General features: G+C 52.1%; 1 protein-coding gene across 3 annotated transcripts; it reads left to right on the top strand.

The window, feature by feature from the left end:
• The first annotated feature begins 389 nt into the window (after positions 1-389).
• On the top strand, positions 390-21,736 carry TOM1 (target of myb1 membrane trafficking protein). Of its 3 annotated transcripts, XM_030040404.1 has the most exons (16): positions 390-533; positions 7,983-8,067; positions 9,766-9,844; positions 9,989-10,138; positions 10,251-10,385; positions 10,641-10,787; positions 11,814-11,930; positions 12,387-12,520; positions 13,185-13,218; positions 13,794-13,902; positions 14,942-15,062; positions 17,489-17,564; positions 18,006-18,068; positions 19,760-19,819; positions 20,171-20,207; positions 20,312-21,736. In XM_030040404.1, the coding sequence occupies exons 1-16, from the start codon at positions 482-484 to the stop codon at positions 20,458-20,460; spliced, it is 1,548 nt and encodes a 515-aa protein (XP_029896264.1). In that variant the 5' UTR covers positions 390-481; the 3' UTR covers positions 20,461-21,736. The 3 variants fall into 3 exon arrangements, with proteins under 3 accessions (XP_029896264.1, XP_029896265.1, XP_040985407.1); XM_030040405.1 differs by lacking the exon at positions 18,006-18,068; XM_041129473.1 differs by lacking the exons at positions 17,489-17,564; positions 18,006-18,068; positions 19,760-19,819; positions 20,171-20,207; positions 20,312-21,736 and adding an exon at positions 15,588-17,482.
• Positions 21,737-26,576: the final 4,840 nt, after the last annotated feature.

The raw sequence follows: 26,576 nt of genomic DNA, 5'->3' as shown, positions 1-26,576 counted from the left end.
TCATCGACGCGTTCCCCTTTCCGGGGTTCGCGCGTTGGCCGAGGGCTCGGGCCGGGAGGATGCTGCTGGACACGGTGCCTTACCGACCGGTCCGTACCCCCCTGCGCCAGCACGCTCCGACACGGGGCTATGGAAAACTCAAAACCTATCGCCCCGGGATTTCGTGTATTTGGGCCGAAGGCTGGGTGGCGGGTTTTCTCTCCCGAAGCGCACGGCGGTTGCGGAAAACGGGGAAAACCTCTCGGTGGCGGTCGGTTCCTGCCAGCCAAGGCCTACGGGGCTGGCAGTGACACCGGCCCCGCCTCAGCCCCGCCGCGGCCGGGCCGGACCGGGCCGGACCCCGCGCCCCCTCCCGGGCGGCGGCCGCTGGCGTCATAACGAAGCCCGGGCGGGGACCCGCCCCGGTCTGGCGCGCGCGCGGGTCACGTGAGCGGCGGCGGCGTCAGCTGATCGCGACGCGGCGGCGGCGGCGGCGGCGGCGATGGACTTTCTGCTGGGGAACCCCTTCAGCTCCCCCGTAGGGCAGCGTATCGGTGAGACCCGCGGCCGCGCACCCCCGCGCCCTTGCCCGCCCTCCCGCTCGCTCGCCCTCCCCCGCGCCCCCGGGGGCGCTCGCCCGCTCGTTCGCCGGACCCCTTCCTCCGGGAAGCGGTGGCCCCCGCCTCCGCGGCGGGACGGAGAGGGTGTTGACCAATGAGAGGAGAGTTCCGCTCTGACTGACGGGCGCTGACGACCAATAGCGGGGCGCGTAGCCCGAGGCGGCTCCGTCGGCGACCCCACCAGCCAATCCGGGCGCGAGGGGGTCTTGAGGTGGCGAGGCGAAGTTTCCTCACTTAAAGGGGCCGCGGACGGGTGGTTCGAACCACGCCCTCCGGTTGAGCCGAGGTCCGTGATTGGCTCGGGGCCATTCCCGCCCGCACCTTTTTGGGGGCTTCGCGGGAGGGGCGGGGTCCTACCGGAGAGGGGGGGGTGGGCACAGCGGGACTTGCTGATTGGCTGGGTTCCAGCTGCAGCAGCCTATCGCGTTCTGGGCGGGAAGGGGCCGAGCTCTCCCTGAGGTGACGGGGCGGCCGGGGGCGGCCATCACTGAGCTGGAGGCAGTGGGGGAGGACATGGGCTTGGGGCTGGCCTGGCCCCGGGGTGTCGTGGCTCACCTAGTCTGATCAGTGCTCCCCACCTGAAGGACGAGCACCCTGGGCACCCCGGGGGTGGCTGCCCGCCCCGAACTTCCCAGCACAGAGGTCTGGGACAAGCAGGACCTGGCAGGGCCATGCCCTGGCTCTGTGGAGAGCACCTCCCCTGCACCACGGGCCTTCTCACAGGGCCGAGTACCAGCTCTGGCAATGAAATCAACGGCAGGAGTGTAGCGTCCGCTCTGTGACCTTGCAGGCCTGCAGACTCGCGGTCTCTCTTAGTCCCTGTGCTCAGGTCAACTAGATGAACACAGGAGAAGGACGTAGTCTGAGGAAGTGGAGCAAAGAGATGTTACAATTAGAAAGAACAAGACCAGCTACACTGGTCTCAAAACAGAGATGCAGTTCTTAAAATACTTAGAATAAAGATTCTTTTCTTCCCATGTTGTATTGTCTAAGTGCCTTCAAGTTGTGCTTGAAGGTTGCTGTTTCCCATTTAAACTCTCCAGGTCGTTCAACAGCCGTTTGTAAGTTTATGCACTTGCTCAGTCTTGCTTTTTTGTCACTTGTGCAGACCTTTGTTCTTGGCTGCGAACATCTGGTCCCTGATTCAGTAGGTTTGGGTGTGCTTGCATGGGTGGATAGGCTGCTGTGGCTGGGGTGGGAAGGGAGCAAGCAGCTGGTTTAGGTAATGCTTTTATAAGCACCGCTTATTTTAGAGGCTACCCAAAGCGCTGTCCTAATGATGTGGGTCGGGGGCACTGCAATGTGCCACTCTCTAGTGTTGGGTGAGATTAGGTGAGACTCACTACAGGTGGGGGAAGGATCACCAGGGAAGGTTTTCTGTAACAAAAACCTCTGGATGATCTTTGACGTCTCCCCAGATGAATGTCACAGGTTTCATCACACTTTCCGGGAGAAGCCGTCTCCTGCCCTTTCCAGAATGAATGCTCTTTGATTCCCTCAGTGAGTGCATCAGATACGTTTCTGTGTTTGGGTAGCGGCAATCTGAAGTTATCTTTAGATGTCACACATCGCTTCTTGCCCTCCGGATCTTCTGATCAGTATAGCAACCAGATTGTAAATGGGTTCCCTCTGGGCTTTGCTTAGATTAAAGAAGGGAATTTTAAGTAACAAACCAACGGAAAAGAAGAGGGAAAAAGTATTTCAAGAGTGCTGTTAAACAGGAGTTTAGAGACCTTGGTACCAGAGGTGTGACAGTAGAGAGATCTTAATGACTGGGGTTGATTTGGGTTATGGGAGTCCAAAGGGGTGGAGTAATTGCAGCGTATGAGAAAGAAACTCAGTGTGGAGGACTTGAAAGGGCTGGTGGCTGCAAATAGGAATGTTTTCTCCTTTTGAACATTGCCTATCAACATCCTGGGGACATGGATAAATGGTATCTTCCCTGTTTAATTTGAGACGCGAACATGACTTACCCAAACTTGTTTGGTAGGTCCGTGGCAGCTGCATGTTGAACCCATGAGCCTGATCACCAAACCTGCCTAGTGCTGCTGCTTTGGGCTGTCTGCAGAAAGCTAATACTGCATCCTTGTAAAATACTTGGGCAAAGTCATGTATGCCTGATACAGCTTAAAAAGTCTAAAATAGCTTTAAATGAAGGCTAAGGAAAAAAAAAATCCTCTGTGGCACACTGCAGCGACATTCTCAGATTCCTTCATTAATGTTAATCTAGTAAGTCCCATTTATTTTGCTGACAAGGAATAATCTCAGTGATCCGTCACAGAATGAGTCAGTTGCAGAGGAGTAGGTTTTATAGCTTCTCACTCTCAGTGCTGAGATTTAGTCACAAAAGTTGTCTCTGTCCTGTTTTTGGACCGTGATGTCTCTTCCCAAGTAAGATGAATACAGACTTGTTTGGTTGGTTTTTTGGGTATTTGTTTTTGTTGTGTGGGTTGTTTTTTTTTTTAAACGCAGTACTTCTGACCAGTGGGAAAATTCCCAAAGAGTGCTGAAGCCTCATAGTTTGGATTCCCCCCTCAAAAGGAAATCCATGGCACCTCCATCTAGGAGCTAAGAGAATCTTCAAAATGGAAAATCTAATTTCAAGGAGGTGCTCTGAGTGAGAGAACGGAGAGGAAACCACCACTGCTCTCTCCTGAGCCTGGAATTCTGCAATAACTAGTAATTATAGCAATACTGAAAGGGACAGAGACGGGTTATTTCAGTGAGGGCAGGCAAGGGAGAGAAGTAACGGTGTAGCACAGAGATTAAGAGGGTTTTTTATGGTTGGGGGTTGGTTTAAGCATGAGAACCAGGAAAAGCTGAGACTGTAAAGAGGAGCAGGTAAGAGAGGCTCATGGGTGAGGAAGAGGGGCAGATACAAGACAATATGCCAGAAAAATCCCCACAGCTATTTGGGTCCTACCTTGCAGGTGTCCCTGCACCCCTCTGTGAGCTGGGACCTTGGGAGCTGGTGGGCAGCAGTAATCGGCTGTTGTCAGTAACACTCTCCTGTCAGAGCCAGATGGGTCCCTGCAAGGCAGTGCTTCTCAAAAAGGTGTTGCCTTGTCTTCTGTGCCTGCTCTGTCTGGAGGAGAAGGGGCAAAGGCAGCAGTTGAAGAGTCATTTGATCCCCAAGAGTTTGAGCTGATTCAAAGGAAAGGAGCAGGAGGAGTTCAGAGACCCAAATACCCACAGCACTATGTCAGCACAAGTCTGTGTCCATCGCCATCCTTGAATTGGAGCCGTATCTCTCTTCTCTCTAGAAAGCGCCTTTTCGCCTCCGTCTTTGGGAGGAGCAATACAGCTAAATGGTGGAGTCCTGACTGAGCTGGTGCTGAAGTTTCTTCAAGGGAAGCGAAAGCATGAGGCTTAGCAAGGAGACTTTGTGCAGGATGCTAATTTGGGCCAGGGGGGTTATGAATTGAAGGGAGGTTGGGAGAAAGGACTGTTGCGTTGCTTTCTGCTGAACTTATGCTGTCTCACGCAACAAAATGCTGGTGCCCTCAAACACGTGTTGAAATGGGTGAGAAGGTGCTTGATGCTTTGCTGAGGAATTTAAAGCCAGCAGGACTGAGCACTGTAGGGAATGCTGGTTAAGGGCTTGACTTGGAGGACGGGCACGCAGTCTCTTGACAAGCTATGGCAGAGCACCTCACGGGCAAAAGGTTTCTGAATGGCACCTGGCTGGTTATGGGTGCTTCAGATGTGTGACGGGGAGCAAAGGGGACAGGAGCCTGCTCAGTATCTTCTGTCCCCAGCTCCTGTACTGCCCTGCGCTATTGACTGCACTGCCAGTGTGCTGCTGCGGGGATGGCTGGGTGGGATCGCCAGCCCCACAGTGGGCTTTCCCCTGCCACGAGGGCAGAGACAATAAACTTGAAAAGAAGCAAAGCTGTAAAGTTTACTCATAGCACGAAGCAATGTACAGCTCCATTGTGTCAGTTATGCCAAGCTCAGGGTTCTTTCTTATCTGATGATTCCAGATAACTTTTATAACCTAGTTGCTGTCAGCAGGAGCACATCAAATGCCAGGCAGGAAAAGAGCCAATGCTCTGGTTCAACCCATACCACAGTCCTCAGCAGTTCTGGGTCAATCGGAGCAATTTGTGAGGCAGCAGGCTGGAATCAGACAAACCCCAGTGCTGTCACACCCGGGAAGCCGGACTGGCTGCCAAAACAATGTGGCTTTGAAGCGGCCCCGTGAAGGGCCTCCTGTACATTCAACAGTCAGTTGGTTTCGCACTTGGAGGGAGACAGCATTCGTACATTCGCCGATAACCTCCGCCTGGAGGAATTATCCGCAGCAGGTCAGGCTCAGCTCATTAGCACGCAGCAGTAGATGCTGCCTGATGAGCCCAGCCGGGCAGAGCGCTGGGTGGGCGGCCGTGCCCTGCCTCCTCTGCTTGCTGTTTTTAGGGACTTGTCACTGTCCCCAGCCATCCCAGGCTCAGATTTCGTGAGGGGCAGACAGCTCATGTGCTAATTACGGCTCGTGAAATGGGGCCAGCCACCCTGATCCTTCATGTGACTAATGAATAGACTTTGTTTCCTTCCCTTCTGCAGGCTTTAGTAAAAGAGTAAAGTTCAGGATGTCGGAGAAAAGTCCCAACATATCTTACTAGGCTTGGACAGTCCCTCAGTGCTTGGAAGGAAGCAAGGAGGATTAAAGGGGCATTAGCTCCAGCTGTCCCAAGGCCAGCTAGGCCAGGCCTTAATGCGTTCTGGGTAAATTCAAGTGCTTTGTCCTTGGAAATGCATCATGGTCACGTTCCTGTTTTCTATATGCCCTAATACTGCTCTTCCAGCTTTGTATTTTTTGAACCTATGCTGCATTTATGGCAGGTTTGCTGCTTTCCTGCAGCCCTTCATTGACCAGCATGTGAACAGGGGTGATGGTAGCAGGATGACCACAGCGTTGTGGGGTAACAGCAGGGCGGTGTATGTCGCTTCTGAGGAAGCCTCATTTTCCTATAAGTGGCCAGCCAAGTGAAGGAGCACGCACAGTTTGTTTGCATTCCTATCTGAACAGCAAACCTGCTGCTCGACCTTGGCAGGATTGGTGTGTTTGGAGGAAAAGAGGGGCGGGGGGGAGCAGGTTGCAGAGTGCCACCAAACATAGGGAAGCAAGGGAAGGGTGTTTGCAGACTCAGTTCATGTTTGTGTACGGGGAAAATGAGGATGAGGAGGGTTGGGGAGACTTGAACAGCAAGGACTTGATGGTTAAAGGCAGTTTTCATTTCATTCTTGGTTCCTTCTGTAGCTCAGAGCTTCCCAGCAGGCTCAGCCCTGTTCCTGAGTTGTGGTTTTCTTCAGATGTGAGAAGAGTGGATGTGGACTTCCTTTCAGTGTAGTAACCCCGTGTGATTGTTTTGTGTGCTTCATTGCCAGAGGCAGAAAACAGTATGGAGAAACTTCTGGCTAGGCTGGGGTTCAAACCAAGGTGTGTCATGAGCAGGGGATGCTGGAGGACAGTGCAAGCGAAGGGTGACTTTGTGACCATGTGTGCCAAATCCATCAGACCGACCTGAGTTGCAATCTGCCTGCCAGCGAGGCTGGCTGTGTGGTGTCCCAGAGCAGGAGGGAACCTCATTCAATGGTATATGCTCTGGTGCAACAGACATGCTCCCCTGTAGCCCACTGCCCTGGATATATTTTCCACTACATCACCCAATGCGATGCTGCCTCCTGTGCCTCACTGAGGAAGCTTAGATCTGCAAGAGACAAGGATTCCTATATAAAATTAATACTCAAAGTGACAAAAGTTCACCTGAATCAAGGGGCCTTCAGGATATTACAGTAGTAGCCAGACCTTCGGAAAGGTGGGAGAGCATCAAGAACGTTCTGCCACTCTCCTTCCCTTCTTTGTCCTCTTCCATCTGGCTGTGGCCACAATGTAATTAGCGTAATCACAGTGTAATCAATACATTCTGCAGTCAAAAGAAAAGGTGGTGGCTGGGTTGCGATAAGATGCAGATAGGTAGCTTCACACTGTGGTGTGCAATCTGTGGGAGGGACACGTGTATAAAAGGCAGCATTGCACAGTGCTGTGAATAGCTCTCTGCCTGACCCTTAAAAACAGGACATCCCAAAACATGATGGATGTGCTTACCCAGGCAGGAGTTAAAAAATCTTCTTTTTCCTGGGTTATGGCCCTATGCCATTACTGCGTGAATGGGCATTTCATTCCCACAGAGGGATCATTAGCTGCTGGGTCAAAAGCAGAAAAGGCAGCTCTGCAGAGGAAGGGCCTCTCCAAAGGGGTAGAGGACCCACAGCAGCAAGGGCCAGCTCCAGATTTTGCAGGCACAGCAGTTTTAAAAATGCAGGCACTTCTCTAAGTACCTTGTTGGGTCTGAGCTCTTCTGAAGAACACTTGGTAGGTGCTAAACCGGTCTGGCTAGTTTTAATTCTCTTGCCACAGTGCTACGTCAGGCATTTTATGGGATGGGAGAGCTGGGAAGGATGGTTCTTGTCCGCTGCTTGCCATCTGCTGCATCTCTGCGTTTCCCTATGGTCTGGAAAGTGCCTGGGTCCTGCCTGCCCCACTGGCGGTTCTCTTTCTCCCAGCCGCTGGTGGTGTCCCTGAAGGCATCAGTTGGTCGGCGCGGCTAGGACTAAGACATGGCTGATTATAGGGTGGAGACACTGGTGCTCTCAGTAATCGCTGCTCATTTCCCAAATCTCTGCCTTGAATAACATCAAGGCTGACTGAGGAATTCCTAATTAAAGGGGACACAATCAAAGCCGAAACAATATTGCTTCGACTTCAGTCTGCAGTGCACTTCAGTCCACACTCCCCAGAGGCCAGAAGTTCAGGGGAGAGATGTAAATGTTAAACAAGAAAGAGCCCTGCTTCAGCTGTTTATGTTTGCTTGTTTGTTTTTGTAGGGCCCATGTAAAAAGAAGGGGGTTGACTCTTCTGTCTCCTTAATTTGGTGCAAACAAGAGTGGTGCCACTGACATTAGATCCGTGTCAGTGTGAGCTGACCAAACTCACAGTTTCTAGCCCTGCAGCAACAAAACAAATAAACCCCCTTTTCTCCAGCTGTGGAGCTGAAGTCATGCTGAGCCCCCTTCCTTCGTGTGCAGGACACCAGAGATCACACAGTGTGTGTTTGTGTGTTGGTAGCATGGGTGGCATGGGCAAAACCGAGCAACCTCGTGTCCCAGCGCGGGCCAGACATGTGCTTTGCAGTGGTGACACCTAGTGGGGAGCTCTTGGTGGCCTGGACTTTGCAGCTGGATTCTCCTCCTTGCGTTTTGTGGTGGAAGCCAGGGAGAAGGTGGCTGGGCTCTGGGGTGTCCTGACAGCTGAACAGCAGCAGCCCATGAGAGTGCCAGAGCTGCTCTTAGCCTTGCCATGTCTTGGTTTCTGTTTTCCAGAGAGAGCTACTGATGGGTCCCTGCGGAGTGAGGACTGGGCTCTCAACATGGAGATCTGCGACATCATTAACGAGACTGAAGAAGGGTAAGGGAGCTGGCAAGGGTACACATCCAGCAGCAGGTCCCAGCACACCCTGTAACACTACATCCCTAGATTGCAGTGGTAGCACTGCACTACTGGTGGAGGTAATAAGCTAGGCTTCCCAACAGTCCCTTAGATGAGACTCTGCTAGGAGACCTAGAGACACAGCAAAGCTGTCAGAGCATCTGTTAGATGCTTCCCCGTAACCTTCGTGAGTGCTGGGAGCCATTCAAACAGGCCTTCAGGGTCCCCAGGGAACCTCGATTCAAGCCAGGCTGCCTCCCATCTCCCAAAGGCATATTTGCAATTCTTCCACTTCGGTTTATTTCTTCTTCATACCCCTCTCGTTCTCTCCCCTGGGAATGTAAAAATCTGCAGGCTAGTGGCTGAGAGAGGAGAATTTCAGGCTGCTAATCAGTCCTCTGACTGTGCAAGTCCTGCTGAGGGTTCACTTCTCAGGTATTTTCATGTACGGTCACTCAGACATGTGGTGGGGGAGCCCTTGTCTCCCTCTCCCTGCGGGGAGACATTCAGAAATCTGCCAGACTTGTTAACTCTGGACCTGGGGATTTGCCAGTAAATTCAAGGGGGACTGCTCCTTCTCACAGTGGAGATGTCAAGAGCAGCATGTAAAAAAGAAGGTGCTACATGGAATAAAAATTGTAGGTTTCACTCCTGCTGTCCTACCCCACAGTGATGCTGACAGAGGATTAGCAAGCCCAGTTTGCAGCTTCACAGTTGTATGAAAACAAAGTCAAACATCTCTACTCACAGATCTGTCACCACTTCTTTTCCATGCTATCCCCACGGTGCAAATACATCTGTCTCTGCCCACAGTGCTCAGTCCTGAGCTGTGGCCACTTGGTGTTTCAGTTCTGGGTGCCAGATAACACAGCTGTACCCTCCTGGCATGGCGGGCTCTCCCATTGCCCTGCTAATGCCCATCCATTGCAGCCACGCTGCCCCACGGGCCAATACACTCCTGCCCTCCTCATTGCCTCAGTTCTCCACCCCACTCTTCTCCAGCACTGCTGCTCTTCCAGCCCAGCTGCTCTTCATGTGCTCTGCCAGAGCATGTTGGTTCATTTGTGCCCTCTCACAACACCATGGTGGGCTGAGACCGCAGTACTTCTCCACTCTGGGAATGGTTAAGGAGACCATGCTATGCTGCTGCTCTCTTGCCCACCTGCAAAATAGGCAAGATTTTGCCACTGCATCTCCCCTGCTGCTTTTTAGCCTATTTTCCTCCAGGGAAATGTTGTTAAACAGCTTCTCTCTGAGCAACACAAGGATTGCTGCAGCTTGCTCTCTCCTTCCTGTTTCTAACCCATGCCAAGCTTTTTTGTGATCTCCTCTTCAGTCTCTCTGCCATGGGATTTTGCTCTACCCCCAAGTAGTGCATTTCTAGCATTGCTTTTACTCTGCTTTCTGTTGTGTCCTGTACACCTTGAGTTGTTGCAGACATCAGCACAGGGGCCTCCAATTTCATTAACAGCACTCATTAGCAGGACCCCACTCCTCTTGCAGAACCACAGGCAGAAGCTGCTTTACCAGTCATTGCTTCAAGCTGCCCTGAAAACATGGTGGGGAAGGTCACTTGCTGAGTATGAGGCATCCAGAGCCAGTGGCCGTTTTGCTTTGCCTCTCTGTAGGTGGGTCTGAACCTTCTGATGATCTTTCTTCATCTGATTTCTGCTGCAGGCCCAAAGATGCCTTCCGAGCCATTAAGAAGAGAATTGTAGGGAATAAGAACTTCCATGAAGTTATGCTGGCTTTGACGGTGAGTGGTCAGGGCTCTTTCTCAGCTCTGTGATATCCTGCTGTAAAGCTGAGTCCCTGGCTGAAAAGACGCGGGTACCTAAAGCCAACAAGGCGAACACACATGGCAGAGAAGGCTATAGCTAATGCTTCATTGCCTTTGAAGGTCCTGGAGACATGTGTCAAAAATTGCGGCCATCGCTTCCATGTCCTTGTGTCCAGCCAGGACTTTGTAGAAGGTGTCCTGGTGAGAACAATCCTGCCGAAGAACAATCCGCCTGCCATAGTGCATGACAAGGTGCTGACCCTCATCCAGGTGAGCTAAGAAGCGTGAGCGTCTGCGCCAGTTCAGAGGGTGTTTGTCTTTAGGCATTTGTACAGAAGACTACTGTAAATGATGATGGGCTGTACTGTCTCCTTCTCCCCAGTCCTGGGCGGACGCCTTCCGCAGCTCACCGGACTTGACAGGTGTCGTCGCTGTCTATGAAGACCTGAGACGGAAGGGTCTGGAGTTCCCCATGACTGATCTGGACATGCTGTCACCCATCCACACACCACAGAGGGTACGGGATCATTGCTGAAGAGAAGGGTGTGGGGCAGCTGTCATTCTGGAGCTATGACGGGACTTCAGGAACTCTAGCTTGCATGTAGAGGGCTTTTGGGAAGTGAGAAGCTCCAGGACAGCCTCTTTGCTGGAAGAGCTATTGAAAGCAGATGGGGAGTTGTCATCAACATTTCTCTCCTAATTGCACTGCCCTGTCAGCTCTGAGTGTCTAACATCTCCTTCTCTCTGTCACTTTTCCTGCCTCTGTGTGTAGACTGTGTATAGCTCTGACTCCCAATCCGGACAGAACTCACCTGCGGTCAACTGCCCTCAGCAGATAGAGTCCATCCTCCACCCTGTCACCCTGCCCACCGGGAGAGGCACATCCAGCGATGCGCCCATCACACCCACACCAGAGCAGGTGAGTTGGACACGAGCCCCGTGGTGCTGCTGATTCTCCCTGCGTTTGGGGGCTGTTGCACAAACACTGTTCTGGGACTGCTGTCCTGGTCCTTCCCCAGCCTCTGTCCTCAAGGAGCTGTTCCTCCAAAGCATAGTCCCTCAAGAGCTCCTCACAGCTCCATTGTGGTCACAGTGTTGAGCTGGGATACCACAAACACAGAGTGGTTATGTTTTCCGAAGGCAGGGCTGCTTGCAGATAGAGGGAAGATCTCCTGGCTATAGGGAACTGGGGAACTGAGACACAGAGGTTTTGAGTGAGGTCTTTGTAGCGCAGTAGAGCAAAAGCTTGCTCAGTAGATGCCTCCTTATCATCTTTGTTTATCTTGTCTCGCTGCTGACTTTGTATGAATCAACCCTGTCTGGCTATGTGGTTTCCAAAGGCCAGGGCGTTCTCACTTTTTTCCCCATCCTCTTTTCTCCTTCCTCACCCTGACTTCATATGACACCACGTTCAGCACCAATCCTCCAGCTGTTGGTACGTTGCATCCCCTTGCAGAACAGAGGCTAGAAACTGCTCTCAGGAGGCTCTTTAGCAGCTTATAAAACCAGAGGGATAAAGCTTCAACTGCACACTTAGCTCAGGCTCACCTTTTGAATGGAAATTCATTTTTTTCCCCCTCTTACACTGCTTTGGAAATGAAACGATTTGAGTGGCTGCCACACAGGAGCTGCTAGCTGGGGAGAGATGTGAATCATAACAGCAGCCTGTGCAGGCTATTAAAAATCAAGGCTAGGCTAGTGGCCAAAGATCTCAGGTGAGGACCTGGCACCTGTTACCTGCAAATGAACTTGATGGTAAGTAATGGAGCTTCCTTCTGCTGGGAGCTCCCGAGAGCTGAACTGAGCGGTGACAAATGAGCTCCTCAGTGGCCGTTCCCTTCGGCTCTGTGAACACATACACATGCAGTGCACCGCCATCCAGAGCTACCTCAGCGGTCTTCCCAGTCTTCCCAGGCAGAGCTGTCACGTCCCCTCCCTTTCGCAGATCGGGAAGCTGCGCAGTGAGCTGGAAGTGGTGAATGGGAACATGAAGGTCATGTCGGAGATGTTGACGGAGCTGGTGCCGTCCCAGGCCGAGCCTTCTGACCTGGAGCTGCTGCAAGTAAGGAACACTGGCGGGGTGGAGGGCTGGCACACGCAGCTCAATTTAGCAATGACTTGATGGACTGAGGCACGACGCATACCAGGCGTGGGGAACAATTGCACTGGACGGTTTAGTGTGGGCCTTATCAGGGAGTGATGGGATAAGGGAGACACAGGGAAGGTGGAGTTTCAATGGCCAAGGGAAGTTGCACTATTGAGGCTGGAATCATCTCACATGGGGACTTGCAGTCCCCGAGGGCCTTTCTGGGTGATGTGTTACGCAAGAGGCATACAATTATTGTCTGTAAAGTTCACTCAGTTTACCTCTCACACCAATATCTGTTGCCCACCAACCCTATCAGCAATGATAGGCCCCAGTAGCCTCTGGGGTCTGTCTGTCCCAGTCAGACTTCCAAATCTGTGAGTGCTCAGCCTTAGCCTGATCTTCATGGTGACTTCCCCTTGCTGTGAGCAGGAGCTGAATCGGACATGCAGAGCCATGCAGCAGCGTGTGCTGGAGCTGATTCCCCGAGTCCTCCATGAGCAACTCACTGAGGAGCTGCTCCTCATCAATGACAACCTCAACAATGTGTTTCTGCGCCATGAAAGGTACCTCCCTCCTCCTTTCTCTGCCCTGCTCTTCCACAAGAGTTTACTGCCCTTTGAAGGCCTTCTGTCCCACCCTTTTGATCTGCCCATGAGTATAGTGTTCAAGATGTATCATCCATCTTTGAGAACAAAGTCTGTTCTCAGTTTTTGCTGATTTATTCCTGTCCCTTCAAAACTGCTGTGTAAATTATTGATGGAATATAAAGATGTCCCTCAGCATAATCCAGAAAAAGGAGGAGGGAACTGCATGGAAAGAGCTGGTTTTCTAGCTCTGAGGCAGATGGGGGCAGAAAGGACTTGCACAGGTGGGGTCAGCACGCCTTTTTTTTTTCTTCCATTTCATCAAACCCATCTCTTACGCTAGGATGAAGTCTGGAGAATTTAGTCCCTGTGTCTGTATGGAGAGCTGGGTTTGAATCATTTTGGTTAGAAGTAGCTCTGGAGGATCCCAAGAAGCTTCCTCACACCACCTCTCAGGAGACATCAGCTCTGTGGGCCTTGTTGTGGTGTCTTCGGTCTTGAGGGGGAATTGGGCCCTGAGCCATGGTCCCCCTTTCCTAGTACGTAGGAAAGGGCAGACTGTGCCAAACCTTATAAGAAGTCTCTTGGGCTGTGGGTGAATAAGCACATGCTACTGAAACGCATCCTGTCATCTTTCTTGCAGGTTCGAGCGTCTTCGCACAGGACAGCCTGTTAAGGTAACTTGGAGTAACTGCCCCTCTGTGCAGCTCGGTTTCCATCCTGCAGTGTCCTGCTGAATTGGAGAGAGGTTCAGTCTGCCCCACTTACAAGCTGTAGGCTTTGCTTCCCCAGCCCAGCTGCACCAGGCCATACTGGTGTGCAGGACACTCCACTTCCCACTGCTAGCCTCTCCCCTGCTGCCAGTGGGAGCCTTCCTCTCACCCAAAGAGCAAGAGCAGACCAGCAGCAGTTATGGTTTTCCAGTATTGAATGTTGAGAGGACCAATTCCATTATATAAGCCTCCCTTTGTCCTCTGAGCACTGCCCTGTCCTCTGAACCAGCACCTACCCTACTTACTAACATCCAGCAGAGCTGGAAGGCTGGCTACCAAGGCAAATTCTGCCCTGGGACATTATTCCCAGCGAAGTCTCTGGTCACTGTCCCCCTTCTCACAAGGAGAGGCTTCACAACTGGTATCTTTCAATGGTTACAGAAGGGCTTCCCTCTCCAGTGTTAATGAGCTAGGACTGAAGGGTCAGGGTATCTGGGATTCAGAAACTCTCCACCATCTTCCTTTCTTTTTCTCAAAAGGCACCAAATGAGGCAGAGAACAGCTTGATTGACCTGGGACCCAGTCCTCCTTCTGCAGTGAGACAGCCTGAAGTCACCAACAATCTCTCCTCTCAGCTGGCTGGAATGAGTATATTGCCATGTGGTTTTCCCCTCAGTCCTCCTGTGCTGCTCTGGGAATCCTTTCTCTGCCCTTGAATCACCTCCCAAAATTATTTAGTGACATTCATAAAGTAACCTAGAGAAATAGGGTGTATTGTCAACTAATAAACTCATGAAGAAACTTGTATATGCCCCAAGGCACACAAGCACATGTCTCAGCATCCACACCTCATGTTGTGCAGGAGGTGGACATGACTTAAGAAGGACCTCAGCATTAGGCTGTGGCTAAGGACTGGGCCTTCCAGCAGGATAAGGCAGAAATTTGCTCCCTCTGCAATGCCTAAGCAGCAGTGCAGTTGCCTCTCTTGCTGTGTGGTGTCAGGCTGACCACTGAGGTCTGGGAGAAGAAAAGCAGCTGAGCTGTGCTGCAAAGGCAGCCATGAGCATCTTGGGCTGAGGACCCAGGATTTGACAGGTTGTTTACTCAGAAAGCCTGAGAGGTCCTGAGGGTTCTTCAAGACATACCAACAGCCTACATAGCATTGCCTGAAGCTCTCGCTAGCTGTGAGCACGTTCAGTACAGCTTGGATGCAGCTACAGAAAATTGGCAAGACTGTACAGACAAGCCAGTTGAGATATTTTTTCAAGTCAGGGTTTTTTCAGATGATGCCTGAGTCATGAAAGTCCGCTCATCTGTCTCAGAGGTGCTTGTACAGAAGCACAGGTTATCTTCTTCCACAGGTTATGGAGCAGTTCCTTCTGAGTTGTCTTAAATGGTCAGGAACATGTAGCCTTCAGCATCAGTGCAGTAAATTGATGCTACTGCTGCTGCCTGAGACTGAGCTAAAAATATCTGCTGAGCAGGCGAAGAAACTGCTTCTGTTACTTCACCCACAACACTGCACACATGCATAGACTGTGCTGCAGCTGAGGGGTAGCACAGAGGAGTGGGCCTAGAGCAGTTTAGCTTGTTCTGATGCTTAGCTTTCCACTTAGCACCCTCCAAGCCCACAGCCTTCCGTTTACTGCCCTGTGCTGCTCTGCTCACCCTGCTTTCTCTCCCACAGACCTGGGCTCGAGCAGCGTAAGTGCGGGGCTGCACACCCTCGACACCTCTGGCAAGCTGGAAGAAGAGTTTGACATGTTTGCCCTGACCCGTGGCAGCTCGCTGGCTGAGCAGCGCAGAGAGTGAGTGTAGCAGCCCACTCTGTCCTGTCCTGTCTTCTTGCAAAGGGGGAGGGCTCAGGGCAACTGGGGCCGTGACCCCAACCAGCAGCAGTGCCTGGGAGACAGTAGGATGCAATAGAAATGCGCTCTTCTGACACACAGTGTTTGTGGGATGACCTCTGTGTTCCCAGTCCTTCTTCCTGCTGCCGTTGTCTCCCCTTCACAGTGTTCTCCTGGGCATGGGCAGAAGGAAGCGGTCTCTTGCATGTGGGGACTGTGGTGCCACATGTGCTGGGGAAATGCAGTGTCTGGAGATGAAGGTGTGGAGTGAGACTGGCTGAGTTTTCTTGTCTGCCTCTGAACTCATGTGCCCTGACTGGGGTGATGTTAAATTTGGGAATTGCTGAATATCGACGCAGCATAATGGACAGAGCATTGAACTGGAGTGCAGGAAGTATGCAGTCAGTTGTGGCTTGCAAGGCAGGGCATTGCTCTGTGCCTCAGCTTCCCTGTTGGTAAGCAGGACTGATGTTTCTTCCTCCATAGTGTGCTTGAGACATCCTGGTGTAACACTAAGAGTTGGGTCTCCATAGTACTGGCTGAACTGAAGAGGCCTATTTTCTACTGCAAAGAGTGGATTCCTGAATCCATGTTCTGGGAGGAGCCGACAAGAGCTGTGCTGACCAGATCCCTTTGGCTGTAGAGACTGTGGCTGATCTCACACTGTTTTGCCTGTCAGAGTCATCCACTGTTCTCCACCGGTCACCAAGCAGTAGAGCTCAGAGGCACATGGCTGCCTCCAGCCCTCAAAGAGCTGTGCTCCTGACCTCCATCCACTGGAGGGCCTTGTTCTGCAGCTGGGCAGTAGCAAGTTAAGGTCTCTTAAGGTTGTCTGCTTTCATTCCTCTGCCTCAGACTGCTTCTGGTAAAAGTGGTGCGAAAACCCGTGGCCTACACGCAACTTCATGTGTTTTGCCCGTGGGTTTCCCCACCACTTTTACTGTGGGGTGTACTGCCTGAGGACAGAGGCAGTCCAGACAAAAACAGTGGTGCTGACACCCGAGCCACTGGAATGTGCTCAGTGCTGGAGGCTGGGGGAGATCTGGGCAGGGGTGGAATCGTATCCTCTCCACTGTGGCGCAATCTTTAACAGACTGCGGCTTGTGATCTCCGCCCAAGTAACGAGACATCTTCTATTTATTCCTCACTGCCCTCCATCTGCCCGCACTTGCACTCCTGCCAGGTAGCCTCTACTCTCACTGTCTCAGGCTTCACATTTCACTCACCAGCCTCTGCTCTCAGTGTCTCCCTCCGCCTGAACAGACCCATTGCCCTGCTGCTCCTGGACGGGACGTGCTGGCAGGAGACACAGGCAGGGCTGCTGGGGTTTGTTCCTGACCCTCCCATGCTTCATGTCTGTCTCAGCGAAGCAGTGCTTGAAACACCTCAAGCCTTTTCTGCCATTCTTCCTCATCAGTGGCATGATAGCAGCATTGTACTTCATCCTTGATGCCATTGTCCACAGCGGCCCCTTCACTGATGAGCACTTCTTTGAGAAGTTTGAGCGCCGGTGGCCCAAGCCCCTGGCCCCCAACAAAAACAGCTCCACTTGATGGTCTGCTGGATCTGCGGCAAGGGGCCTGGGAGCAGCTGGAGAAGAGGCTTGCAGAGAGTTTCTGGGAGAGGCTTCATTCTCCCAGCAAGGATGGACTGTTTTCCCCACTCTGCATGGATCAAATGGTGACGTGTGGCATTAGCATGTGTGGTAGCAGCCTAAAGGGGACACAGAAATGGGATGAGGGAGATTATGGGTGAGACGTGTGTCTGTGTGTGGAAAGAGGTTGCTGTAATGGTGCATTTGGAGACCTTGAAACAACACTAGGCTCTTCTGATCATCCAGTCTCACCTCCTATGTAGCATAGACCAGTGAGTCTCTGCCACCATCAGTTCTTGAGTGGTATCGGTTAAAGAGATGTTTTTGAGCTGTGTTTGTGTCTGTGAAGGTAGGTGAATATGTAGGGGCTTGTTACTCGAATCCTTTCTAAAGTAGCTGTAGTTTTCTGGTCAGTCTGTGTTAGTTATCTCTCTTCTGTAGTCAAGCCCAGAGAAGATGAATGTGAAGAAGATGAATTCACCTAGCTCTGTAAGTCTGTGTTTTAGCCTGTTGGATGGTTGTTTTCATATGATGCCTTGTCATCCTCTTGTCATGTGCCAGGCCTGTCCTGTGGTGTCCCACAGTGATGTTGCAGTGAGGAGATTAGTCTGGTTTTTGGTGAGCTACATCTTTAATAGGGGTGCTGCATACCTTTTCTAGAAGCTCTTGGGAGCAGAATGATGAGAGATGAAAAGTGTTGCAGTCAGAAGCACTGAATATATGTTTAGGAGTTCCTGCTTTTCACTCTCAGGCATCTCATCAGCCTGTGTGTTATTTAACTTCATGCTTTCAGGGTAAAGTACGAAGATGCCCAAGCCTCCAAAGGACTTGCTGGTGCCCTGGATGCCCGGCAGCAGAACACAGGAACGGTAAGTGGCCACAGAGCTTTTAGTGCATCACCAGCAATGAAAGTATCCTCCCTGCTCACCAACGCAATAAATGTGCTGTCTGTTTGGAAAAGATCAAGTGTTTAACATGACTGATGATAGCTCCCAGTCTCCACCAACCTGCATTTCCTACCTGGGCTATATACCTCATTCTTTAAACCGCAGCAGTGGGGAACTATGGAAGGTCTGGGGTTGACTCAGTCAGTAACAGGATGGCCTCCTTATATCTGCAGGAAATTTCCACCTGGAAATGTATGTTTTATTCCTCTTCAGCAGGTTTCCGAGTCCAGTTGCCTTCTCTCTGCAATCAGAGAAGTAGGCCACCAGTACTAGTGTGTTCTTTCCCCCACCCTAAACCCATTGCCTCCCCTCTCCCTCACCCTCTGCGATAGCAGCTTTCAGTGCTGACTCTCTCTCGACCAGGGGGAGTCTGGTGCCTCCAGTGATGGAGCCCAACTGACTAAGTGGATGATGCGGCAAGGAATGGTGAGATCGTGGAGCGCCAGCAGGGAGGAAGGAGGCTGGGGCTGCTGAACTAGAGGTGGTGCTGGCACAGCACGTGAGGATGCACAGCAGACATCAGCAGAGACTGCAAATTGAAATGGAGCAACCCTGGTCTGGGCCAGTAGTGAAGACCAGGGTTGGGAAGGAAGCAGGCAGAGTGTCAGTACTTCCTCAAGTAAACATGTCTGTAGGAAGAAATCCTAGGAGCTCTGAGGCCAGGAGAGCATGTGCCACTCTTTGTGCTACAGGATGGCCTGTTTTGGGGTGGGTGTCTGGGGCAGAGGCACTAGCTGGTGGCATCATGAGGAAGGCTGCCGCCATTCATTCCCCCTGCAGCCTCTCCTGCTCAGCATAAGCTGCCCCATTTGGAGGAAAACACATTCCAGCTTTTACTCTGTTCAAGGCCTCCTCCTCTAGCTAAAGTGTTTGAGCCTTCAGGCTGTTGAATTTGGTCTTTTGGCAGCAGGAATTCCTGCAATTCCATCCCCTCAGGCACACTGAGGCTTTGACACACTCCCAGGTCTGAAGCTTGTTAGCCTGTCTTCCTGAAATAACTGCTGCCCAGACTGATGTCTGCTCTAGGAAGTTTCCCAACATGCTGTCCAGTTGGCTTGAATGCACTTCTACCCCAAAGAGTTCCTCTTTGGGTAGACAGAGCCACTTTGCTTTGAAACTCGCCTAATCTCACACATCCTCTTCCATCCCCATTCATCCATCTGCCAGCTGTGGTAACTATCTGAACTTGCTCCCTGGTTTGGGGAAATCTGCCTGTCCTTGGTAAGAAGGCGTTGTTCTTTTCCTTGGTCTTGCTATTTTCCTGAGAGCAAGGGAGCTATACATATTAGGAGACTAATAAATAAGTTCCCACAAATACGCCTTCGCGCTTCTGCTTGTGGAGGGTCTAGCAAGGGCTGCTCCTTGCTCAGCTTTGTTCAGGAGCTCATAAGTGGAGAAGAGGATCTGGGGTTTTGAATCAGGCTTGGTTGCCCTCAAGGTTATCTCTGTCCATTAGGAATGTGTCTCTTTGCTGCTTAAATTGGCCAGGGACATGAAGTCTTCTGAGCTAGCCTCGTCCCTACTGGAAGCAAAATTTACTTTAATTGTGGAGGACTTTCTCTTTGATGGGTCTGTTTCTATAGCTTGGTGAGATGTCAAATCCTGCTGTGCTCCATGATCCTACCAAGTAATCACTTCTTTCCTTCTTAATGTGGTGCCAAACCTGGCATGTCCGGTATCTTCAGCATCGCAGACTTTGACATCAGACTGCCACTGGTTTGTAGAAGGGAGGAGGTGTGAAGAAAAGCACATCTCTTGTTCTCTGGCTGCCTACCACAAGCAGCCAATTTCCACCTAATGAGTCCTCACCAAAACGGAAAGCCTGGTCCAGTCCTAATACCCCAAAGCCAACCACCAAACCCCAGATGCTTTTAATGGCACGTATTCTAGAAACTGTATGTGTCTGGGTGCGGATGGGGCAGAGGAAGCAGGTGCGCGGTGGCAATGGTAGCTGGGAGAGCTTTGCGGTGGCACTGGCTGGATTTGGAAGGGCCTGAGCTGACTGAATGGTGGGGTGAGAGAGTTAGCTTTTGGGTTGGGCTTTCCTTTTGCAGAGTGGGTTTCCTGGAACATCCTCTCTTTTCTTGGCCTCATCCTTTTCTTTCCTTCTGTCCCAGGTGCCGGTTCCCCAAGCCAATTTCATGGAAGACATAGAAAAATGGCTCTCCACTGATGTGGTAAGTGAGGGGCTGCTTTCCTGGAGCCAGCAGTCCTGCCAGAGTTGCCTGCAGGGCTGGATTTCAGGCAGTGTACAACAGCGCTGGCACTGCTGAGTGTGTGGCACAGGCTGCTCGGAGGGAGCAGGGGAGGAAAAGCCAAGGACACAGGGTTTGGGATACCACACCAGTATAATTAGCCTTCTGGGAAGCATAGCTAATGAACTGAGGCTCAGGGCCACTCTGACATGTCTGTACTGTGGAAGTGGGGGGAGCACTATCCTGTCTCCCTCCATGCAGACAAAGAATTACATCTGTGGGGGTGCCTTTGTCTACCTTGCTTCTAACTGTGCCCTCCTCCTCCTTCCCTAGGGAGAGTCAGAGGATGCAAAAGGTGTCACCAGCGAAGGTAAGACTTGCCAGCCAATCCCTTTCTCCAGCCGTTCCTGGCAGCACCTTGGCTCTTCCACGAACCTCCCTCCTTGCTAATGTTCTGCTCTTCTCTTTCTCCAGAGTTTGACAAGTTTCTGGAAGAGCGAGCAAAAGTTGCAGACCGGCTACCCACTTTGTCCAGCTCCTCAGCAGGGACGTCCGTCTCCCCTCCTGCTGCCAGCCATCATCGGAAGCAAGCAAAGGAAGATGATGCTATGTTTGCCTTGTGAATGCTATGGACTGGTGTGCTGTGGAGCAGGAGGTTGTTGTGTGCTGTTTTGCTTGCCTCCGACCAGGGGCCAGCAGGGGAAGGACTCTGTCCCCTTCCTCCACTCTCTTCCTGTTTTCCCTTTGAGTTGTTTTTATTTTTAAGCTGCTTTCAGATTTCAGATAATCTTTGTTGTGTTTAGGGATGTCACACAATAGACTTGTGAAGGGGGTTTTCAAAGCTGCTAGAGAATGCGGGAGTTCAGTGCGGTGGGGTTTTTTGGTACAGTGTGGGCAAAGCGGAAGAAGCTCCCCATCCTCCTCTCCAGTGAGGTAGTTAGAGATCTTGCCCAAGAAACAGGAGAGGCTGCACTCTGCTGCTGAAATCATTCCAGCCTGCCTCTTTCCTCGCTCCATCCCTAGAATGGATTTCCAGCCCTCTGCCTGCCACTGCTAGACTGGAAAGCATGGGGATGCGAAGCATTACAGGTGGCAGAGGAGGAACACTAATGGTAGAGGGGCCCTGTTGCTCTAGTCTCTCTTGCACAAGTGCTTGTGGTATGCAACACCTTCCCACTCACAACCCTTTCTCTTCCTCTTCCTTTCCTCCCCCTCCCTATCAGTTTATCTAGAATCCTACCCGAATGTTTCCGTTGCATGACAGCCAGTTACCGACGGCCTCGGCTGCCCGCAGGGCTTGAGCTGCGAGCGGTACCCCAGGCTGAACGGGCTGTCTGCTATGGGGTAGGACGTGCCTTCAGCAAACTTTGCAGTTAATTTAATTGTCCCGTTATTATACTTTTCTCCCCTCTTTCCCCGATGCGATCCCACCTCCCTCTTTCACTTCCACTGATGCCTTCCACCACATCGTGCCGCAGTGTGGGGAGTCTTTCTGAGCCTCTGATCAGGCGAACGCTACAAGCTCCCTCAGGGTAGCTGTGTGTGCTGGGGCCGAAGAGCTGTGTTCCCTAAAGCAGGAGGCCCTTGCATTGACACTGTTATACTCGCAAGAACGTGCTGTTGCTTGGGTAGCTTGTTCAGCTGGTGAGCACAGAGGTGAAGCGAGACATCAGTCATCTCATGCCAGCAAAAGCAGCCCTGCAGCAGCCAGCAGCTCCTGTGCACGTGGGGAGAAAAACCCTTCCGAGCAAACCGCACACGCTGCCCAATTGTAAAAGGCAGCCAGGGAGGAGGGTGCCAAGCCTGGGGCTCCTGCTGGTGGGATTTCCTGTTGAGTGTGGGAGAGTTGCCTTTTTTTTATTGCACATTAAAGGAGCAAAGTCTTGAGCCTCCCTTGAAGACAGGCGTGCGTTCTCAGCGCCGGCGTGGGGAGGGGAGGACCCTGGGGGGGGAGAAGAGGGGTGCAGCCGTGCAGCCGCATTTGCTCTCCGCGAAAAGGCAAGGGCACTGTGGTGCTGAGACGAGGCACAGCGCGGGGGCTGAGGGTGCTGCGAGCCAAGGCAGGTGCTCGCTGCTTTTTAGCACAGTGTCCCGGGGAGGTGACTACAGCCCATCTCAAAATAGCAAAAGGGCGAGCTGCCGCCTCTCCCTTCCCTCTCTGCCTTGTGACCAGATCTGAATATCCACCTCGCAGCCCACAAATCACTTTAAGACACGCAAGAAATACAGTTGCTATGAAAGGTCTCTCTGGTATCCACAGGGCGTCCTCAGTTGTTCCCATGCCATCCCCTGGTGTCCAGCTGAGTGGGAACTGGGGGAAATATTCTTAAAAGCAGATTGAACAGGTTGAAAGTGTCATCTGAGCCCTAGACTTGTAGGAAGGAGTTGAATTAGCTGAAGCTGTGCAAACCTCAGCACCTCCCTCTCCCCTTGCCTGCGCTGCAGTCTCAGCTGTACGAAGCTCAGGCAGAGACTTGAGGGTAAGAGCTGTGAGCAAAGCTGGTCTGCAGCTGGTGGCAGCGGGGCTGGAAAAAGCAGGGTGCTGGGTTTCCTCCTCTGTAAGCAGTTGTGGGACGGGAGGAGGCTTTGTGTCTCCTTCAGCTTTCCAAGACGGACAGCACATACTATCCTCGGAGGGGTTGTCCCTTGGAAAAATGAATCGCCACTTCCAATTCCATTGCATTCCCAATGCTTCTGGGAGGAACTGGGGGAGGCCCCCCTCCTTTCTGAACCAGGTGCTGTTATATATTTAATATAACCCTCTTTGAGCAGCAGTCCTCAAACCAGGGTGCGCACGCTATCTTCTGGAGGCGGTGGGGAGGGGAAAGCCCAGCCTAATGAGCCTGAAAGCCGCCCATCCTGCCCCATCTTGCTGTTGAGTCCACTAGTGGCCCTGCTGGAGGTTGCCTGAAGCGAAACGGTCACGGCTTCATCTCTGAGCTACTCCCCCTCCCGCAGCCAGTTCTGCAGCAGGGCTTCACCCTGCCACAGGACCCCACGCTCCTCACCTAAGAAGGGCTTAGATCGAACGAAGTGCGAAGCACTTTCTCTCTGACGAGCGCAACCCAAGAGCCGCGGGTTTCTGCCTTACCAAATGCATGAGGGTTTCATGCGGCAAACACGGGTAAACGCTGGGGAGTGGTGCAGCTGCAGATGCTATCACAAGTCCATTTTTACCACACTCGCAGCTTCCTGAAATAGCCACCTTTTTTTTTTTTTTTTTAAATTTCCAAAGCATCCTTTTCCCAGCAGATGCTAGAAGTGAAACCTGGGTGGAGAGGCTGGATTTGCCCACGCAGCGCTGGCTCTGGTCTCTGCTGTCATCCCTGCAGCAAGCCCAGAGCCGAACTCAGCTCCCCGGAGACCACCTTCCCCCCCCACCCCAGCCAAAGCACGCAGAGCTTGCACCAAAGGCTCTGTGCTGGGAATGTGGCCCGCAGGAGGGCATTCGAAATCAAGGGACCATGAGGTACAGGCCAGCGCAGCGTCCCCCCGGCGCTGCTGACCTGCAAGGGCAGGTCCCTCCTGCGAGACAGGACTCTGAGCTGAGACACGAGGGTCTGACAGCCCCCGCAGCTTCCCTCCTGCGAGTCTCAACAGAAAAACAGAACAAGGAGGAAAGGCGAAAGGGACAAATGCTGAGCTTCCCCTCCTGGAGCACTTAAAGGATAGGAAGCAAGAGCAGAGGCACAGCGGAGCCCAGACTGGTGGGTTTGGGAATTGTGGGACCAGAAGGGCCTCCGGAGCAAGGGGTCCAATGCCCAAACTCTCTTGTCGGTGCCTGGACTTGGGCTGCCTGGCTCTGCTGGGAGGGGAGGGCTTCTGGTGTCCGGTCAGCATTCGTGAAGGACACCAGTCTGTTCACACCGGTGATGTTTCGAACGCCAGTTTGTGCCTCAGCGCGCGCTTAAAGCTCTCGGTGCCGCCAGCTCCCTAAGTGCATCGCCTGCGGCTTCCCCTGAAAGAGAAATGAAGCCGTCCCCAAATGTATACCCCGAGCACAGGGAGCCGAGGCTTCTCCTTGCTGCCCCTGGGATGCCCTGAGCCCACCTCGGGGTAAGGACCCCTTCTCCACCCTCACCTTGTTTTCCTCCTCCCCAGACAGCCGGCACAGGAGCTGGCAAAGCCAAGAGGGAACCGTCCCCGAGGGGAATTGGCTCATCACTATTTTCATCACGGGGCGAACAGGTGGGAAGGGTTTTTGGTGGCTGTCAAGTGGGGTCAGTTTGAAGCAACGACCAACAGGTGAAAATTCAAAGTGCTGTTCGTGGCGAGCCTGTCCCCTGCCCACCATGCAGCCAGCCACGGTCACGGTGCTCTTCGCTGCGGGCCACCCAGCGCAGAGATTCATCCTACAGGGATGACGTATCTTTTTTTCCAAGCAACTGAAAATATGAAAAATGGGGACGAGGGCATGGAATCTTTCCATGCCCAAATTAGTACTGTCATGCTTGTTATAGATTATACCAGTAATAGCTTGAATAATTTTGCAAGGTTTCTTTTGAGGAGGAACTTGGAAAAAAAAACGTGCCAGGTCTGCAAGGGATCATTTTAAGTAGAAGCCAGGTGTTTTGCATCGGCAAAAACTGCTTTATGATTGCGAAAAAATAAAATGACACTGCTATAAAGAATTCCTTTAAATGCCTTTCCCTTTTTAAAAGTGTTTTCTAACGTTGCTATTTTAAAAAGAACGAACGCTGCCTGCTGGCTTCTGACCACCAGATGGCTGTGGTCCCTCGCACACTCAGCCTGAGCTCCACCAACTGCAGAGGACAACCTCTCTTAGCAGGCTATGCAACCACCGGTAACAAAACAAAACAAAGTTTTTCCTTATTTGAAGTATCATGCTGCAACCCAGCAGCATGGACACACAGAGCGACGGCTGCAGAGCATGCATTCAAGCGTTGCGACTGCACGGGGGCCGGGAAGGAGCGCTTGCGCTGTGTCTAAGCATCCATTAATAACCACACTGGGAACAGGATCCTGACCTGGACAGATATTTTGCATGACCCAGAACAGTTGTTTCTATGTCAGCTGAAGAAAGGCGTAACTTCCTTGTACTGGGTCAGAGTTGTTCCACATCTCTAAAAATCAAATATGTGCTAAAAGTTAATGAAAATTTCCATGATGTTTGGGTTGTGTGGTTCTTGGCATGCCAGCATCGCATTCGTAGAGGCAAAAAAATACATGCTTCTCTTTATCTACTAATAACCTTCAAATAGTATATAATTTTTTTTCTTAAGAGCGGTTGACAAAAATATCTCCTGATTTCCTGCAACATCGTCTCACAGAAGTGTCCTGTGCTGGTATACTGGGAAGGCTGTTCTCCATCCCACAGGACTTTCATGTTGCTCTGCCATGTCAAAACTTCCTCAAAGCCTATTTTGGATAACAAAATTCCCCTTTCCTTCACAAAACAAGAATAAAGCCACTTCTTCCTTTTGTATCACTGTTAGTGGTGCTGCTTAGGGCAGATGGAGATGCTGGGAAGGGATGGACGGCGGGGACCTGGTGGGCAGCAGAGGGGGGGGCTGTGGGGAAGGAAAACATTTCTGCAGGTAACTCATTTTTATCTGGCGGGGGCATAAGCAAACGGAAGCACAAGAAGAGAGCAAAGAGACCAAAAAAAGGAAGGACAATAGGAAAATGTGCAAACGCATGAGAGGAAAAGTAGGTGTCCCAATGCTTGGGAGCAAGGAAATGGAGGTGGCTGGTGGTCACCGGTGCAACACATGGAGTTGTACTGGCAGCCAGCCTGGGTTTTTTTCTGTTTCTCCTGAAGACATTTCACAAACCACACTGACGGAGGTGACTTCTTGCACCAGGGTGATGCCAGGGTGGTTGGTAGCCCTGAGGAGATTTCTCTTTTGTTGACTTGCCTGCTCTCCCCCTGGCTTTCAGGGCACCCAGCTCCGCCGCGTGTTGGGCGAACAAGTGTCCCTGTTGCTTTGTGTCAGGGACTGGTGAAACCTGGGCGAGGGAACGGGGACGCAGGGGCACGGGCTCACAAGCAAGAGCTTCCTCTTCCCCATCTGCCATCGTCCTTGCAAAATCTTCTGTGTGTGAGGGGAAGCGCGGCGGGTTCGGACTGCATGAGCAGATTCACTTCCCTTTCCCGGTGGGGTCACCAGCAGTCAGAGGGATGGAGATGGGTGAGGGGGGGACAGGATTGCTCCCCGTGAGTAGGAGAAGTTTGCTGCAGCGCTGTCTCCAGCAGCGTTTCTGCAGGGCTGGACCTTGGTCCTTGCGGGAAGCCCCTGGCCGGGGGGCACGGGGATGTTTCATTCTGCACCGGCGAGGCTGGGGGCTCAGCCCTGGCGAGGAGACCCCGGGGAGATGGGCTCTGCAGCAGGGCTTTTCTCCAGGGGGGATCAGTAATTCCCTCCTGGCACAGAAAAGCCGCATGTGCCGGTCTCCAGACACTGCTTTCCTGGCTGATCTCGGCAAAAAAGCGTGGATCAGGCACAAGGTGAATCTGACGGTGGGGTAAGGCAAGGACACAGCTTTCCTGCGGCTTTAGGGGAGGCTCTTTCACCGGCATAGAGCAGCAGGAAAATCTGTGTTTAGAAAAATTGCTGCGAGGCACTTCAGTGGTATTTTTAGCTCCTTGACCAAAAAAAAAAAAAAAAAAAAAAAGTGCCTTAAATACCAGACCGGTCTCAGTGGGATATAGGTGACAATTTCTCTGAGCTCCTTTGCACAACTTAAGTCCAAATAGAAAAAAAAAAGAAAAAAGAAA

This window comes from Aquila chrysaetos, chromosome 17 (assembly GCF_900496995.4).
Source record: "Aquila chrysaetos chrysaetos chromosome 17, bAquChr1.4, whole genome shotgun sequence".
In the NCBI taxonomy this organism is placed as follows: Eukaryota; Metazoa; Chordata; class Aves; order Accipitriformes; family Accipitridae; genus Aquila; species Aquila chrysaetos.
Note: the sequence above shows the minus strand (reverse complement) of the source record. Positions and strands in the feature narration are given on the sequence as shown.

Bases quoted from the DNA above. Each gene is read 5' to 3' on its own strand.
- TOM1 (XM_030040404.1), top strand. From the start codon at position 482: ATGGACTTTCTGCTGGGGAACCCCTTCAGCTCCCCCGTAGGGCAGCGT. The intron at 12,521-13,184 runs GTACCTCCCTCC...TCTTTCTTGCAG, and splicing joins GTGTTTCTGCGCCATGAAAG to GTTCGAGCGTCTTCGCACAG. The intron at 19,820-20,170 runs GTAAGTGAGGGG...CTCCTTCCCTAG, and splicing joins AATGGCTCTCCACTGATGTG to GGAGAGTCAGAGGATGCAAA.